Here is a 15,048-nt window from a genome sequence, read left to right as displayed (position 1 = left end):
TGCATCCCTGTGTTGAGGCTTTAACTGGAAATACAATAGGAAAGTCCCATTTAAGAGTCTGTTACGGGCTTTCCTGGTGGCGCAGTAGTTAAGAATCCTCCTGCCAATGCAGGGGACAAGGGTTCGAGCCCTGGTCCGGGAAGATCCCACATGCCGCGAAGCAACTAAGCCCGTGCGCCACAACTACTGAGCCTGCGCTCTAAAGCCCGCGAGCCACAACTACTGAAGCCCACGTGCCACAACTACTGAAGCCCGCGCACCTAGAGCCCATGCTCCACGGCAAGAGAAGCCACTGCAATGAGAAGCCCGTGCACCACAACGAAGAGTAAACCCCGCTCGCCGCAACTAGAGAAAGCTCACACGCAGCAACAGAGACCCAACTCAACCAATAAATAAATAATAAAAAAAATTAAAAAAAAAAAAAGTCTGTTACATGCATATCATCTAATTTAATTTTCACAACTGCCCTATAAGGTAAGTTTATTAATCAGGGTTAACTTGTAGCTGCTATAACAAGCGAACCCCAAAATTCAGTGGCTTAACACAATAGAGGTTTATTTCTTACTCACATAATATTCCAAGGCAGGTGTTCCTCGTTGGAGGGCAGCTTTCCTTCACGTGATGAGCCAGGTGACTTACATGTTACAGCTCCACCAGCTCCTGGGCCTCCACGCCTTCTACATCTAAATTGCAGGCAGGAATGGAGAAGCTCGCCTGCTTCCTAAAGACGCCCACCTGGAAGTGACATCACCCCCACTCACACTCCATTGGTGGGGTCTAGTCCCATGGTCATAGTTGGAAGCAAAGGAGGCTGGGAAATGTAGTCTCTGGCTGGGCAGGTGTCTTCCAGAGCCAACTCCACCCTATAGTCTGACAGAGTTAGTGAGGCAAAGAAGCTCTCTTTAATCATGTCTGTTTAATCAGTTCACCAGGCTAACCAGTGCTCTCCATTCCACCTGAGTACAACCCTCCTGCCGCAGGCATAAGGAATGCTCACAGTTAGGAGGTCACTCTCTGGCGCCCTTGTTCCTTTCTGCTCTCTCCAATAGAACGTTGTTATGGGCTGAAAGTTTGTGTCCCCCCCAAAATTTATACGTTGAAATCCTAACCCCCAATGTGATGGTGTTAGGAGGTGGAGCTTTGGGGAGGTAATTAGGTCATGAGGGTGGAGTCCTTATGGATGGGATAGTGCCCTCACAGGAAGAGGTATGAGAGAGCTTGCTTCTTCTCTCTACCATGTGAGAATACAGTGAGAAGATGGCAGTCTGTAAACCAGGAAAAAGGCTTTCGCCAAGAATCTAACCATACTGGCACCCTGATCTCAGGCTTCCAGCCTCCAGAACTGTGAGAAATAAATGTTTGCTGTTTAAGACCCCCAGTCCACAGTCTTCTGTTAGAGAAGCCCAAGCTAAGACAAATGATGTCTTTGCCAAAAATCTGTTGGGTTTGTTCTCAAGCCAGTTTGCGCCAGCACATTTGTTATTGTCATGGTGTAATTTAATTAGATATTCCATAAGCTGATGAAATATGAGTGCAAAAAGGAAGAGATTTGTTTTTATGAAAACAATAAGAATGAGTTGCTAAAACAGGCTGCCAAATTAGGTGTGGAAGAAACAACTACAAAAGATCTGGAAAAAATTACCATGAGAATCTAGAGGGATTCTGCACTCAAGTTGCTACACAAGTGTCTTCAGATCCTTGCCTCACTTGAAATAAACCAAAACTAGAAAGCAGAAGATAGATTCTGGTGTATTTCATGTAAGGAGGACAGCACAAAAAGCCAATGAACAGCCCCACGTTCAAAGAACAGAGTGGCAGATGTTCAAGGTGTGTATCATTTAAAATAATTCCCTGCTTCTTTGATTAGTTGACTAACCACTGGTCCCAAGTGAGCTGGATATGTAATAATAATTCTACGGGATTATTGACCCCATTTTACAGGTGATGAAACTGAGGTCCAGGATACCAGCAGGTAAGTGGTGAAGGCAGGATTCAAAACCAGCCAGTCCGGTTGAAAGTCTACAGTCTCATTCTCTGTACCAGCAACGTCCAATGGAACTTTCTGTGGTGATGGAGATGTTCTGTATCTGCTCTGTCCAATGTAGCATGTGTTTAATGGACACTTGAAATGTGTCTATTGCAACTGAAGAACTGAATTTTTAATTAAATTAAATCTTAAGTATAAATGGCCACCTATGGCCAGTGGCCACCCTATGCGACAGCACAGTTCTGTGCTGTCCTTACTTTAACATGTACCTTTCTTAGCGTCTCAGGCTCTTTAATGTCAGTGCCTTGACTTTTTCCAGCCAATGATGTCTTCTGAAATGCAAGCACTGCCCCCTGTGATTCAGATGTCTCTTGATTCCAATTCTTTATGTTGACTGGAGAATGAGAGGGATGGGCATTGGCAGGAGGAGAAGGGGCAACGGCTGAGCTGGAATGGCCACGTGGCAGCAGCTGCTGTCTTGTGCCCGAACCCCTTGCAGGTCCTCAGGGTGGGGGAAGCATCGCCTTTAGGTGCAAGAGCTTGACAGCAGGATGGGACGGCTCCCCTCCCTACTTAACAGCGTGACTTGAGGCAAAACACCGCACCCCTTTGCACCTTGGCTTCGTCCTCTGGAAGGTGGGATTAAAAGTGCCTGGTGTTGGGAATTCCCTGGCGGTCCAGTGGTTAGGACCCTGAGCTTCCACTGCAGGGGGCATGGGTTCGATCCCTGGTCCGGTAACTAAGATCCCGCATGCTGCAAGGCGCAGCCAAAAAAAAGTATTTGCTGTTGTGGGGAGTGCATGAGGTGATGCCTGCTAAGTGCCTAGCTCCCTGCTTGGATCTAGTAACTGCTCAGTAAATGTCCTTCTAATCCAGTCCAATCCTCAGACCAAAGGAACAGCAGGGGAAAAATGGGGGTGGGGATGGAGAGAGAGAAAAGGCTCTTTCAGAAAAACGTTTTAGTGAGGAAATTCTCAATTGTACTTGAAAGTAGAGAGAATGGTTTAATAACCCCCCCATACTTCTGTCAGTTTTTAAAATTATTAACCAGAATAAAGGTTTTAGTATCTTCAATAACTTAAAGATATCCATCCTTAGGAAGGAGAAGAACAAACTCCCAATGGCTCCAACCAAATGGCCACAAACACGTGTTAGGAATCCTCTGAGCAGCCCTGGAGGGTCCCAACAGCCAGAGACAGGGTCATGCTCAGACAGCTGTCATTTGTCGCCCCCCCCTACCCCCCAACTAATATATTCACCAGCCTGGGAACCATGGTGCCCACACGTGGGTGTGGCTATGGTGTTTCCCGGGCAATAGGTTCCATCTCTCTGGGTCCCCCAAGCCATGTAGCTTGTCTTCCAGTGCCTGGAAGATTCTGGAAGAAGCACCCCCCCCCCCCGCCAAATCCTACCTATAATGTTCTTTAAATTAGCAAGAGGCAGCTTTTAATTTCTTGCAACCCAGATCCCTAAATGATGCCCAAGCTACAGAAAGGCCACGGCTGCCATCTCGAAGGAGCTGGTACCTATCATCCCCTGAGGTCAAAATAATCCATTCTTTTAGGAGACAGATGAGAGATCTTATCAGGGAAAATGCCCAGGGCTTCTGACCTTTTGGAAAATTACTGAACTATATTCTAACTATAAAAATCAATCCCTTAAGATCTCAGTAGGTCTGGGGAATAAGCTGTGTAGAAAAGGAAAAGAAGAACTTAATTGGGTGGAGGGGCCACTAACATTTGCTAGGCACCTAATCTGTGCTGAGTGACCTTTCATTTAATCCTCACAGGAACACTGGTAGGCAGATACTTTTACCCCCATGTCACAGATGAGGAAACTGAGGCTCAGAAAGGTGAAGCCACTTGCCCAAGGTAGAACTGAGGTCTGGCTCACTCAGAAACTCACGTTCTTTCCTAACCACTGTCCTACCTACCATGTGGCACCTTAGACGGCAGCCTTTATTCTCTGAGTCTGCTTCTCTCCCTGATGTGGGAATGACAAGACCTGCCTGGCTCCTACAGCTTTCAGAAGGATCTTGACTTCTCAGGGACGTGAAGTGCTTTGAAAGGTGTAGAGGACCCAGTTAGGGCCTGGAATCACCTATCTTGTTGTCCTCAAGGCTGGCAACCTTGCAGCTCTGGAAGAAGAAGATCCAAGCCTCATTGATGGGTCCCGGGTGCGACTCTGGCATGAAGGGACAGAGGAAAATCACTAGGTCCCCTCAGATTCCCAAAGGAAAAAAGAAGGGAGGGGGAGGTGGAGGGAGGGGGAGCTTCAGGGAGCCCCTTGGGGTGTTGCTGCTTTTGGTGACTGCTCAGCTGACAGTTCTCCAAGCTGAGAAACACACATAACAAACTCTAACCTCCTCTGGCTTAAAATAGAGCCGCGGAACCGAAAATGCCAAGCACAGGGCAGAGTCACCTGCCTGGCAGGGCCAGACAGCTCCTCGTGGCCCCAGTAATGCCTCCCCCGCCAGCGGACCCATTTGACAAAGCACCTCTCAGCTTCGTCTCATGAGACGCTCACAACAGTGGGGGCGGGAAGCCAGCGCTCCTCAAACCCACCTTAGAGATTAGGAGAGTGAGATCCCAGAGGCCACTGGAGGGTGATAAAGCCCCCAGCATCTTGCCTGATGAGGAGGCACCGTGCATCCGAAGGATCGTGACCCTGGGGGGCCAGACAGCCCTGAGTTCAAGTTCTGGCTCAGCTGCTGCCTGGCTGCGAGGACTTGGCAAGCGGGGTCTCTTCTCCTCTGCACCCCGGCTTCCTGCACTGGGGAGTGAGGGCTCCCTTAGTACTGTCTGTGAATGTTCCTAGTGCGGACAGCGCTCCACAGTCTTAGTCTTGCCCCTGTTTCTGGAAAAAGAATTCCTGACATCAGCAGGCAGTCAGTTGTAAAAAGGGAGGAAAAGTGGCTCCTGGGCACCTGGAAAGTGACATACGGTGTCTTTTATAATGCTGGAGGCGGGCATGCCCATCACCCCCATTTCTCACATGGGAAAACTAAGGTGCAGAGAAGCGGAAGGCTTCTATCCACAGATACCCAGGTAGAAAGTGGATGAGCTAGAATTTAAACCCAGGCCTCATTGACCTAGCTGTGTTCAGGACCAGGACTCATTAACTGTCCCCAGGGTGGACCCAGCCCTTCCCCTAAGAGCAAGCTACCTCCACCCCTACTGGCCCCATAAGCTCTTCTCAGGCACTTCTTGGGCTATAGGTCCTTGGTGCCCCACCTGGGCCCACTCGGAGACTGTAGCCCAGGTTTCTGTTCCTCTGAAGTCTGAGCAGGAATCAGAAAATCAAACTTGCTGACACCGTCGCTAAAAATAAAGCTGAGGCAGTAGCACCAGCACCCTTGCTTCTGAGCTGCTGAGCTGCCCCCCTCTAGCTTCTCAGGGGAAGAAGGGGTCCAAGGCCCCCTCTACCAGGCACTGGGCCCCAATTCTGCCCAAGAACTGAGTCAGGGCAGGAACTGAGTCTAACATCCCTGTGGTCCTGGGCCTTTGTTCTGTTGTGATAGTTGCAACACTGGCTAACACTTCTAGATGAGTCGTCAGGGCCAGACGATGCTCTCAGGGCTGCACATCTACCAGCTTATTTAATTCTCACCATCCTCACAACCACTGTAGTAGTGCCCTGTTGTTGCTAAAACAAATTATCACAAACCTAGCGGCTTGAACAACACAAACGTATTACCTTCCAGGTCTGTGGGATGGAGGTCTACACGGGTCACGCTGGGCTAAAATCAAGGCATTGGGAGAACTGCATTCCTTTCTGGAGGCTCTAGGGAGGAATTTGTTTCCTTGCCTTTTCCAGATTCTAGAAGTCACCTGTGGTCCTTGGCGTGTGGCTCCCTTTCTCCATCTTCAAAGCCAGCAACGTCAGGCCAAGTCCTTCTCACCTTGCATCTCTCTGGTTCCCCCTCTTCCGCTTCCCTCTTCCAATTATAAGAAAGCTTGGGATCACATTGGGCCCACCCAGATCATCAAGGTAATCTTCCATCTCAAGGTCACTTGATTAGCAACCTTAATTCCATCTGCAACCTTAATTCCCCTTTGCCACATAACCTAACATATTCATAGGTCTCAGGGATAGGACGTGGGCATCTTCAGGGAGGCCATTATTCTGCTGACCACAGCACCTTATGAGATAAGAACTTTCCTAACCCCATTTTAAACTGGGGAAACTGAGGCATCCCAAGTTCACACGACTGGTAAGTGAAAGAAGGATACGATCCCAGGCAGTCGGGGTGCAGAGTCCGTGCTCTACGTGCTGCTGCTGCCGCTTGTTCATCCACAAACAATCCCTGGATGTGTGCTCTGTGCCAGATCCGGTTGCTGGGGACAGGCTGGGGACCAAGATGGGATCCCTGTCCTCACGGGGACACATATATGGAACGCGAGAATTACAATGCAGTGGGAGGAATGAGAGATGGCAGGAGCACGGGAAGTCTTCAAGGAGCACAGAGGAGGGACACCTTAGGAGTCAGGAAAGGTGTCCAACTAAGGGAGAGGTGAAGGATGAATAGGGCGTTAGCCAGCAGCCCCTATCACATAAGGAGGTTGTGAGGATTAAATGCATGAATACATGTAAAGTGCTTCAACCAATGCCTAGCCCCTAGCAGGCATTCAATAAATGTTGGCTGTTGAATGGGCTGGGGAGAGGACTGTTCCAAGCAAAGCAAGAGTTTGCCCAAGGAGCTGAAAGTTTAATGGAGCTGGAGCAAAAAAATGCAAAGGGGCTGCAGGAAGAGGGGCTGGAATGGTCACAGGGGGACAAGTGATGCATGTCAAGGCTGCAGCAGAGACCTGGGAAGGTGGGTGCCCCAGAGAGCTGCAGGAGAGGCTGCCTGTGCTCTGCCCAGACTCCCCATGAAGGCTCACCCAGGACTCCGAAATGAGTGTCGCCTTGGTGCTGGGGGGGCAGGGGTAGATTCCTCAGGGAGTGAGGTCAATGGAAGGTGCCCCAAGCGTCCAGCTGTTCAGGCCAAGGACCCCGGGATCATCCTTGAGTCGTCCTCCCCTTCGCCCTCCACACCCAACCCCCTCAGCAAGTCCTGTTGCTGTGCGCATCTGGGTAACGCTAGCTGTGGTAACAGATGGACCCCAGACGTCAGGGGCTTAATGCCACAGAAGTTCAAATTAGGTGTTCCTTTGGGAGACCCTTTGCAATGTGTCATTGCACCCCAGCTCCTCCCACCCCGTGGCTCTGTCCTCTCCTAAAGAATAGGTGTCCACATTCAGTCTGCAGTTGGGGAAGACAGGTGGGGGAATGGCGTGCGGGAGGGCTTTATGGGCCAGGCCTGGAAGTGGCACAGGTCACTTCTGCCCTCATTCCACTGTCACATGGACACCCCTAAGCGCGAGGGAGGCTGGGAAATGTGGCTGGCCGTGTGTGCCCGGCTCCACCCCCGGCGCCAACATCTCAGATCCACCCGCTTGTCTCCACCTCCAGGGCGATGCCCCTGATTCCAGCCCACCCTAAGCACACATTTGGACGACAAGAGTCTCCAAACTGGGGACTTCCCTGGCGGTCCAGCGGTTAAGACTCCGTGCTTCCACTGCAGGGGGCCCTGGTTCAGATCTCTGGTTCGGGAATTGAGGTCTCGTATGCCTGGCAGCGCGGCGGAAAAAAAAAAAAGTCTCCTAACTGACCTTCACTCTGGGCCACCATCCCTTTCCCACATGACAGCCAGAATGCTTTTTTTTAAAAATGTCAATCAGATTGTTGGTGTTTGTTTTCCTGCTTACAACCTTTCTAGGGTTTTCTTTTTCTTTTTTTTCTCCGCCGCGCCCCGTGGCACGCGGGATCTTAGTCCCCTGGCAGTGGAAGCGCGGAGTCTTAACCATTGGACCGCCAGGGAAGTCCCTCTAGGGTTTTCCATTGTACTGAAGAATAAACCTTCGGGAGGGCCTGTAAAACCCTGTGTGAAGTGGACTCTCTGTCTTCCTTCCAATCCCCACTCCCACCCTTACTCCCCCAGCACCCCAATTATTGTGGTTCCAGACACACTGGCTTCTCTGCTTAAAGGACCCGCACTTGCTGCCTGGACGCTTCCGCCCCAGTCCCTCCCCAGGGAGGCTTTCTCCCCCCAACCTTAGCTGGCGATCCCCCCCACCCCCGCAAGAAGTTTTCCTTCTTTCTCACACTTTTCTTAAATTATCTCTTTGTGTGTTTGCTTTTTAGCCAGCCCTCCATCCTAGGATATCAGCTCTATTTACATCAGGAATCTTGTTTGCACCAGTAGGTGCTTTGGTAAATATTTGTTGGATGACTGACCAAACGAAGAAATGAACGACTTGCCCAAGGTCACAGGACGAGATAGTGGTGGAGACAGGGCTCCTGCAGACCTGGGCTTTGGGCGCTTTGCTCCCGCTATCTGCTGACACCTTAACCCCGGGGCCCCACCGGGTAAACAAAGGCAGGTGTGCGGGGTGGGGGGGCGGCAGGGAAGTGGCAGCTGCAGGAGCCCCCTCGGCCCTCCTCGCCCCCTCGCCCCGCCCCGCCGAGGCCCCGCCCCTGGGTACCGCACCCCAGCCGCAAGCAGCCCTGGCTCCTGCCGCATGGGGCGCGGGCCGGCCGTCGGGGCGCATGGACGGGGCGGCGGTGGGCACGGTGCCGGGCTGGCGAGCGGGGCCCAGGGCTCAGCGATGAGGAAGCAGAGCGTGCGCACCGCCGCGCTCATCCTGTGCATCCTGTCCTACCTGCTGGTGGGCGCCGCCGTCTTCGACGCTCTCGAGTCCGAAGCGGAGAGCGGCCGCAAGCGGCTGCTGGCCCAGAAGCGGCGCGAGTTGCGGAGGAAGTACGGCTTCTCGACCGAGGATTACCGCGAGCTGGAGCGCCTGGCGCTGCAAGCCGAGCCGCACCGCGCCGGCCGCCAGTGGAAGTTCGCCGGCTCCTTCTACTTCGCTATCACCGTCATCACCACCATCGGTGAGCGGCCCCGGCGCCTCCCCTCAGCGCTCGCTCCATCCCCAGCTGCCCGCGGCGTCCCTGGGTTTGAATCTCACTTCTGCCCCTGTCCAGCTGGGTGACTTTGGACCAGTCATTTCAGCTCGCCGAGCCTCACTCGCCTCCCTCTGTCGAATGGGCTGTCTGTCATTCCACGCAGGCAAGGCTGGGAGGAGCCAGTAGGTCCCGTTTGCCAAGAGGCTTGGCCCGCAGGAGTGTCAGAAAACGCCCCAGGGGCTGGCAGACGGATGGAATGGGGCCGGAAGCCCAAATGGCTGGAGTTGCTTCCTTGCCTGGCTGCATCACGCTGGCTGTGTGACCTCAGACCAGTTGCTTAACCTCTCTGAGCCTCAGTTTTCTCCTCTATAAAATAGGGGTGCTAATAGGCCCTATCTCAAGGCAGTAGTGAGACAGTTATCGTTAAGGAGATAATATATGCAGAAAGTTTTAGCACAGGACCTGACACATAGAAAGCACTAAAAAAAAGATTGATTTTTGTATTATGACACAAAAGAGAATGGGCACCTACTCTATCTTAGCCCCTGCAGTATGGCCAGTGCCTAGCCGGTAGTAGACACTCAATAAATATTTGTTGAAGGAATGACTGATTACCACCAGCTTTGGACCTCACCCTCGGGGATCCAGAGCACTTTCTCTGCAGTATCTGGACCGCCAGCCGTTGCCATGGCTACTGTCTGGCTGGTACCTGCTGAGCCTAAGCCTGGGGAAGCAGGAAAGGAGAGAAGCAGGCTCTGCAGGGCTCCACGCTGGGTGCCAGCCACTCCCCAGGCCCCAGCTGTGGATGTCCAGGTGTCCCTTTGGGCTTAGACCACCACCCTGCAGTGCCGTGGAGAAAGTTCCTCCGTAATGCTCTTGCAAGCCAATGTGAGTTTGTGGGTTTAGCAGTGGAGTTAGAAGCCTGAGTTCTGCAATTACATCGACCAGAGTTCTGTTCTCACCTCTATTGCCTCCTGCCTTCTCTGACAATTGATTGTACCTTTCTGAGCCCTGGTTTCCTCAACTACAAAGTGCAATTGTTGCTACCTCACTGAGTGATTACCAGGTTTAAGTGAGGTCAAGTGTGTAAAATGCATAGCACAGGCTTGAGGCTAGATAGGGACTATTAATTAGCAATAATAACAATTCATTATTTGCCAACTGTGGGCCCAGCTCCCGTTCAGCCCTTTTGACCCCTCCTGTCAAAGTGGGTACCCCTGCTTGCCTATCTTGGCCTAGCCTAAGACCCTCCCTGTTACTGTGCCCAGTGGTGTGGGACCCTATCCACCTCCTTTGCCTTCCCCCACATTTTTTGGAGGCCTCCCAGCTGGATTTGGCCTCCTCTTCTGACTGCTCCCCTCTGACCTGCATCTGGGAGGGGGTGGGGGGGTAGGGGGAAGGGACTATGCAAACAGTAGTTTTGCCTCTTTTGGCCACCTGGGGGCGCCAGCACCAGCTGTGTGGTCCAGGCTGCATAAGCCAGCCTTGCAGAGAGCCAGGATCCAGAACCTAGGAGTTGAGCTCTGTAAGGACAGAAGAGAGGCACCGAGAAGCTATGAAGGATAGTGGTTAATAGCTTAGCCCTGTGACCTTTGGGCAGCTTCCTCCTTCTGAGCCTAGTTTCCTTATCTGTAAAATGGAGATAATAATATCATCTCATACAGTCATTGGACGATTAAATAAAATAATCCATGTAGAGTACCTAGCATGTTTAGTTATTACCATTATTAATTTTTCTTTCTGTCAAAACCTGACATACCCCCAAACAGCTAGAAACGGTACTGCCTGGCCTCTTATTCGTAAAGTGGCTCCTCTGTCTCACACTTAGCACCTCCTTCAATCTGGTTTGATTATTATTATTATCATTGATTATTTCTTTCATTTCTTTTTTTTAAATAATTTTATTCATTTTTGGCTGCGTTGGGTCTTCGTTGCTGCGTGCGGGCTTTCTCTAGTTGCAGTGAGCAGGGGCTACTCTTTGTTGCGGTGCGCGGGCTTCTCATTGCGGTGGCTTCTCTTGTTGCAGAGCATGGGCTCTAGGCACCCAGGCTCTAGGCGCGTGGGCTTCAGTAGTTGCAGCACGCGGGCTCTGTAGTTGCAGCATGCGGGCCCCAGAGTGCGTGGGCTTCAGTAGTTGCAGCACGCGGGCTCTGTAGTTGCAGCATGCGGGCCCCAGAGTGCGTGGGCTTCAGTAGTTGTGGCGTGCAGGCTCAGTAGTTGTGGCACACGGGCTTAGTTGCTCTGCGGCATGTGGGATCTTCCCGGACCAGGGATCGAACCCATGTCCCCTGCATTGGCAGGCAGATTCTTAACCACTGCACCACTAGGGAAGTCCCTATCATTGATATTAAACTTTCATTGAGCCCTTAGTCTGTGTCAGGCTCTGTGCAGGGCATTCACTGGTGACCAGGGACACAGAGAAATGACCAGCATGGTCTCTGGCCTCATGGACCTCATGGTTGTCTAGTGGCAGCAGAGTTCCCCCCCCCCCAAATAGATAGAGGCAGACTGATAGGGCCATAAAGTAAAAACATGGAAGTGGAACCATAGATCTTTAAATATATATATATAATATTTATTTTATATATATATATATATATATATATATATATATATATATATATACACACACACACATATATATATGGTTGATATTTCAAATGTTACATATGCACACAGGGTACAAAAGGTATAGGATGAAAAGGAAGTCTCCCTCTCTCCCCGTCCCTCAACCCTTGGATCCCTTCCCTGTATCAAATGCAGTTATCAGTTTTTTGAGTATCCTTCCAAGTATCTTCTCTATATATTCCTTTAACACACACACAAACATGTTATAATACGTTATATTATACATGCTGTTTTGTCTCTTGCTTTTTTCACTTCATATATTTTGGTGATGTTTTTACATCAGTCCCTGAAGAACTGTGTCCTCTTTTTCATGGCTGACTAGCAGGGCTCCTCAGCCTCAGCACCGGTGACATTTTGGGCTGGCTATTCTTGTTGTGGGGACTGTCCTGTGCATCAAAGGATGTTAAGCAGGCCCCTGGCCTGTACCCACTAGATGCCAGCAGCACACAGCCACCACCTCCCAGCTGTGACAACCAAAAATGTCTCCAGACATTGCCAACTGTGCCCTCGGGGGCAAAATTGCCCCCAGTGGGAACCCCAGCCAACGTCTGAATGGTGCCGTGGCTTATTTAACCAGGCTGCTTTTGATGGACACTTAGGCTGTTTCTCAGTTTTCACTATGACCAACAGTGCTGCAACGACAACTCACGTGCGTACATCACTTTGCACGTGTATGTATTTTGGAGGACTACCTTCCTCAGTGTGGAACTGCACAGGCCAGAGGTGTATCTACATTTTGGCAGATGGAGCTAATTTGCTACAGGAGGCATATTCTGTTGGGGAAGGGCCACCTGACTTTTCCTGGGTTATGGGACCCTTTGAGAATACCATGAAAGCTTTTGCTTCTCAGTCCTGGAAGAGACACATATCCACTAATTCCACAGTGATGGCACGGTGTGCCAAGACTCAGGGAAGCCCACTCATGTTTACGTCCTCTACAACAGCTGAGGGGACTCAATGAGGAACTCCACCCAACTGAAGAGGTGTTTTGTGAGAGCTGGCTTGGAGCAGGATCTGGGAAGGGAAACGTGGACTGGGGCAGGGGGAGAAGATCGTGGTGGGGAGGGGAACCATGAGAAAAGGACATACTGGTTGGGGAAACAAAATGGGGCGAGGCTGGAGAGGTGAGGGGGGTCCTGATCATGAAGGAGCTTGGACATCACCTGAGAACTGGGACTTTACCCTGTGGGGACTGGGGAGACACAAAAGATTTTGCTGTTTTTTCTTTCAAGGCACAACTTCCAGACATTAAAATTCACTATTTTTCAGTGTACACTTCTGCGGGTTTTGCCAAATGAAAACCTGTCTTGTAACTGCAGCCACGATTAAGACATAGAACATTTCCTTCGTTCCCCAAAATTCTGTCATGCCTTTTTTTTTGGCCACACAGCATGTGGATCTTAGTTCCCTGACCAGGGATCAAACCTGCACCGCCTGCATTGGAAGGGCAGAGTCTTAACCACTGGACCGCCAGGGAAGTCCCCTGTCATGCCTTTTTGTAGTTAGTTAACCCCACCTCCAACTCCGAGGACTGGCAACCACAGATCTGTTCTCTGTCCCTATAGTTTTACCAGAATGTTTCCAGAATGTCATTTAAATGGAACCATGCAATAGGTAGCCTTCTGAGCTTGGCTCCTTTGATTCAGCATAATACATTTGAAACCCATCCTTTGTTGCTGAGGAAACTGAAAAGAATTCCACTGTATGGATGTACCACAGTTGTTTATGCATTCCCCAGTTGAGGGACATTTGGATTGTTTACAATTTGGGTCGATTATGAGTAACCATGCAAGGTTTTAAAGCCGGGGAACGACCTAGTTCGAACTAGCATTTCAAGATGCTCTGCCAGCTATGGGGGATGGGGAGGGAGACCCGGCAGGAAGGAGGCGGGTGAGAGTGTGAGATGGAGCTGGACCCTCATCAACCGTCCCCTCCTCTCTGCCTCCAGGGTACGGTCACGCCGCGCCGGGCACGGACTCGGGCAAGGTCTTCTGCATGTTCTACGCGCTCCTGGGCATCCCCCTGACGCTGGTCACCTTCCAGAGCCTGGGAGAGCGGCTGAACGCGCTGGTGCGGCGCCTCCTGCTGGCGGCCAAGCGCTGCCTGGGCCTGCGGCGGCCGCACGTGTCCACCGAGAACATGGTGGTGGCCGGGCTGCTGGTGTGCGCGGCCACCCTGGCCCTCGGGGCCGCCGCCTTCGCGCATTTCGAGGGCTGGACCTTCTTCCACGCCTACTACTACTGCTTCATCACCCTCACCACCATCGGCTTCGGCGACTTCGTGGCGCTGCAGAACGACGAGGCGCTGCAGAGGAAGCCGCCCTACGTGGCCTTCAGCTTCCTCTACATCCTCCTGGGGCTCACGGTCATCGGCGCTTTCCTCAACCTGGTGGTCCTGCGCTTCCTGGCGGCCAGCGCGGACGCGCGCGAGCGTGCTGCCCGCCCGCTCCGCCGGGGGTCGCCCGAGAGCCGCCGCCCCGCCCTGCCCCGCCGCCCCGCCCACCCCGCCGGCTCCACCTCCATCTCCTACCGCATCCACCAGCTGGAGTTGTGGGCCCGCGACAATCCGGGCTTCTCGCCCCCCGCGAGCCCTGGGGCTGGAGGCGGCGGCGGCAGGGCAGGCAGGCCCCTGGCCCGGCGGAAATCCATCTGACAGCCCTACCCTGGCGGGGGGTCGATCCTAGAGCCGGAGGGTCTGGATTCACCTGTCAGTACACCCTCCCCAGAGCTCGGAGAGGGGTGAGGGGCCGTGGCCTCAATGCCGTCCTCTGCCACGAGTGGTTTCTCATTTCCTTCTGTGGCAAGCCCCTCCCTCCTCTCCAAAAATGTATTAAAGTCGCATCATAAGCACAAGCATGACTCTAAACTCGCCCTGTAGGTGCAAAGCACTTGTGGTCCAAATTGTTTTAGAAGGCGTGGCCACTCCCGCCACTAAGGAGAGGCTCGCCACAGGCCCGTGTCCCCAGCTAGCCCTGCAGAACGGAAGCAGGTGCCCATTTTTCTACTGTGTGAAGAGGTGGGCTTTCCGTGTTGTGGGGAAATGCATGACTTCCAACACTGGAATCCTACCAGTGAGGCCAGCGGCTCCCACTACGAGAAGCACAGGGATCGGACGGACTGAAGGGAAACATTTAGGGTCCAGCGTGGACCAGTGGGCAAATCTCTGCACTATTTAACTGACTCCTTTCTCTTACTCGGCGCGCAGAGTGGAATTGGTCCCACCCCCAAATCTGATGCTCTTTGTCCTGGGCCAGCCCCACTTTGGGATAAGGGCGGGGGCGGCCTTGCTGACACCCGTGTCACGGGGGCACCTGGACCACAGTCTCTTCTGGGAACTGTGAGATCTGGGTACTGCCAATCACCCACAATGTGACCTCGGGAAGTCTCATCCCCTCCCTGGGCCTCAGTTTCCACATCTGTAAAATGACTGGGTTCACCCAGTACCCTGTTCCCTCCTGTGCATCTCTGGGAGGGTTCCTGGGCCAG

The 15,048-nt window shown here is 52.2% G+C and overlaps 3 protein-coding genes across 5 annotated transcripts in view; 1 reads left to right on the top strand and 2 right to left on the bottom strand.

Annotated features, from left to right (window-relative positions):
• The window catches only part of ADA (adenosine deaminase), a 113,538-nt gene extending 109,172 nt beyond the window's left edge, over window positions 1-4,366 (bottom strand). For both annotated transcript variants that reach the window (XM_082361772.1, XM_082361774.1), the window contains exon 1: window positions 570-4,366. The gene's annotated coding sequence lies outside the window, so the exon portion shown is untranslated. The remainder of the gene's footprint in view (window positions 1-569) is intronic.
• RIMS4 (regulating synaptic membrane exocytosis 4) overlaps window positions 1-15,048 on the bottom strand; it is a 143,695-nt gene that overhangs the window by 63,112 nt on the left and 65,535 nt on the right. The window lies entirely within an intron of this gene.
• On the top strand, window positions 8,542-14,415 carry KCNK15 (potassium two pore domain channel subfamily K member 15). The gene is made up of 2 exons (XM_082361793.1): window positions 8,542-8,920; window positions 13,512-14,415. Exons 1-2 carry the CDS (start codon window positions 8,551-8,553, stop codon window positions 14,213-14,215), a joined length of 1,074 nt encoding a protein of 357 aa, XP_082217919.1. The 5' UTR covers window positions 8,542-8,550; the 3' UTR covers window positions 14,216-14,415.

Source organism: Balaenoptera borealis (genome assembly GCF_965194805.1).
Source record: "Balaenoptera borealis genome assembly, chromosome: 16".
In the NCBI taxonomy this organism is placed as follows: Eukaryota; Metazoa; Chordata; class Mammalia; order Artiodactyla; family Balaenopteridae; genus Balaenoptera; species Balaenoptera borealis.
This window is presented reverse-complemented; position numbering and strand designations above follow the sequence as displayed.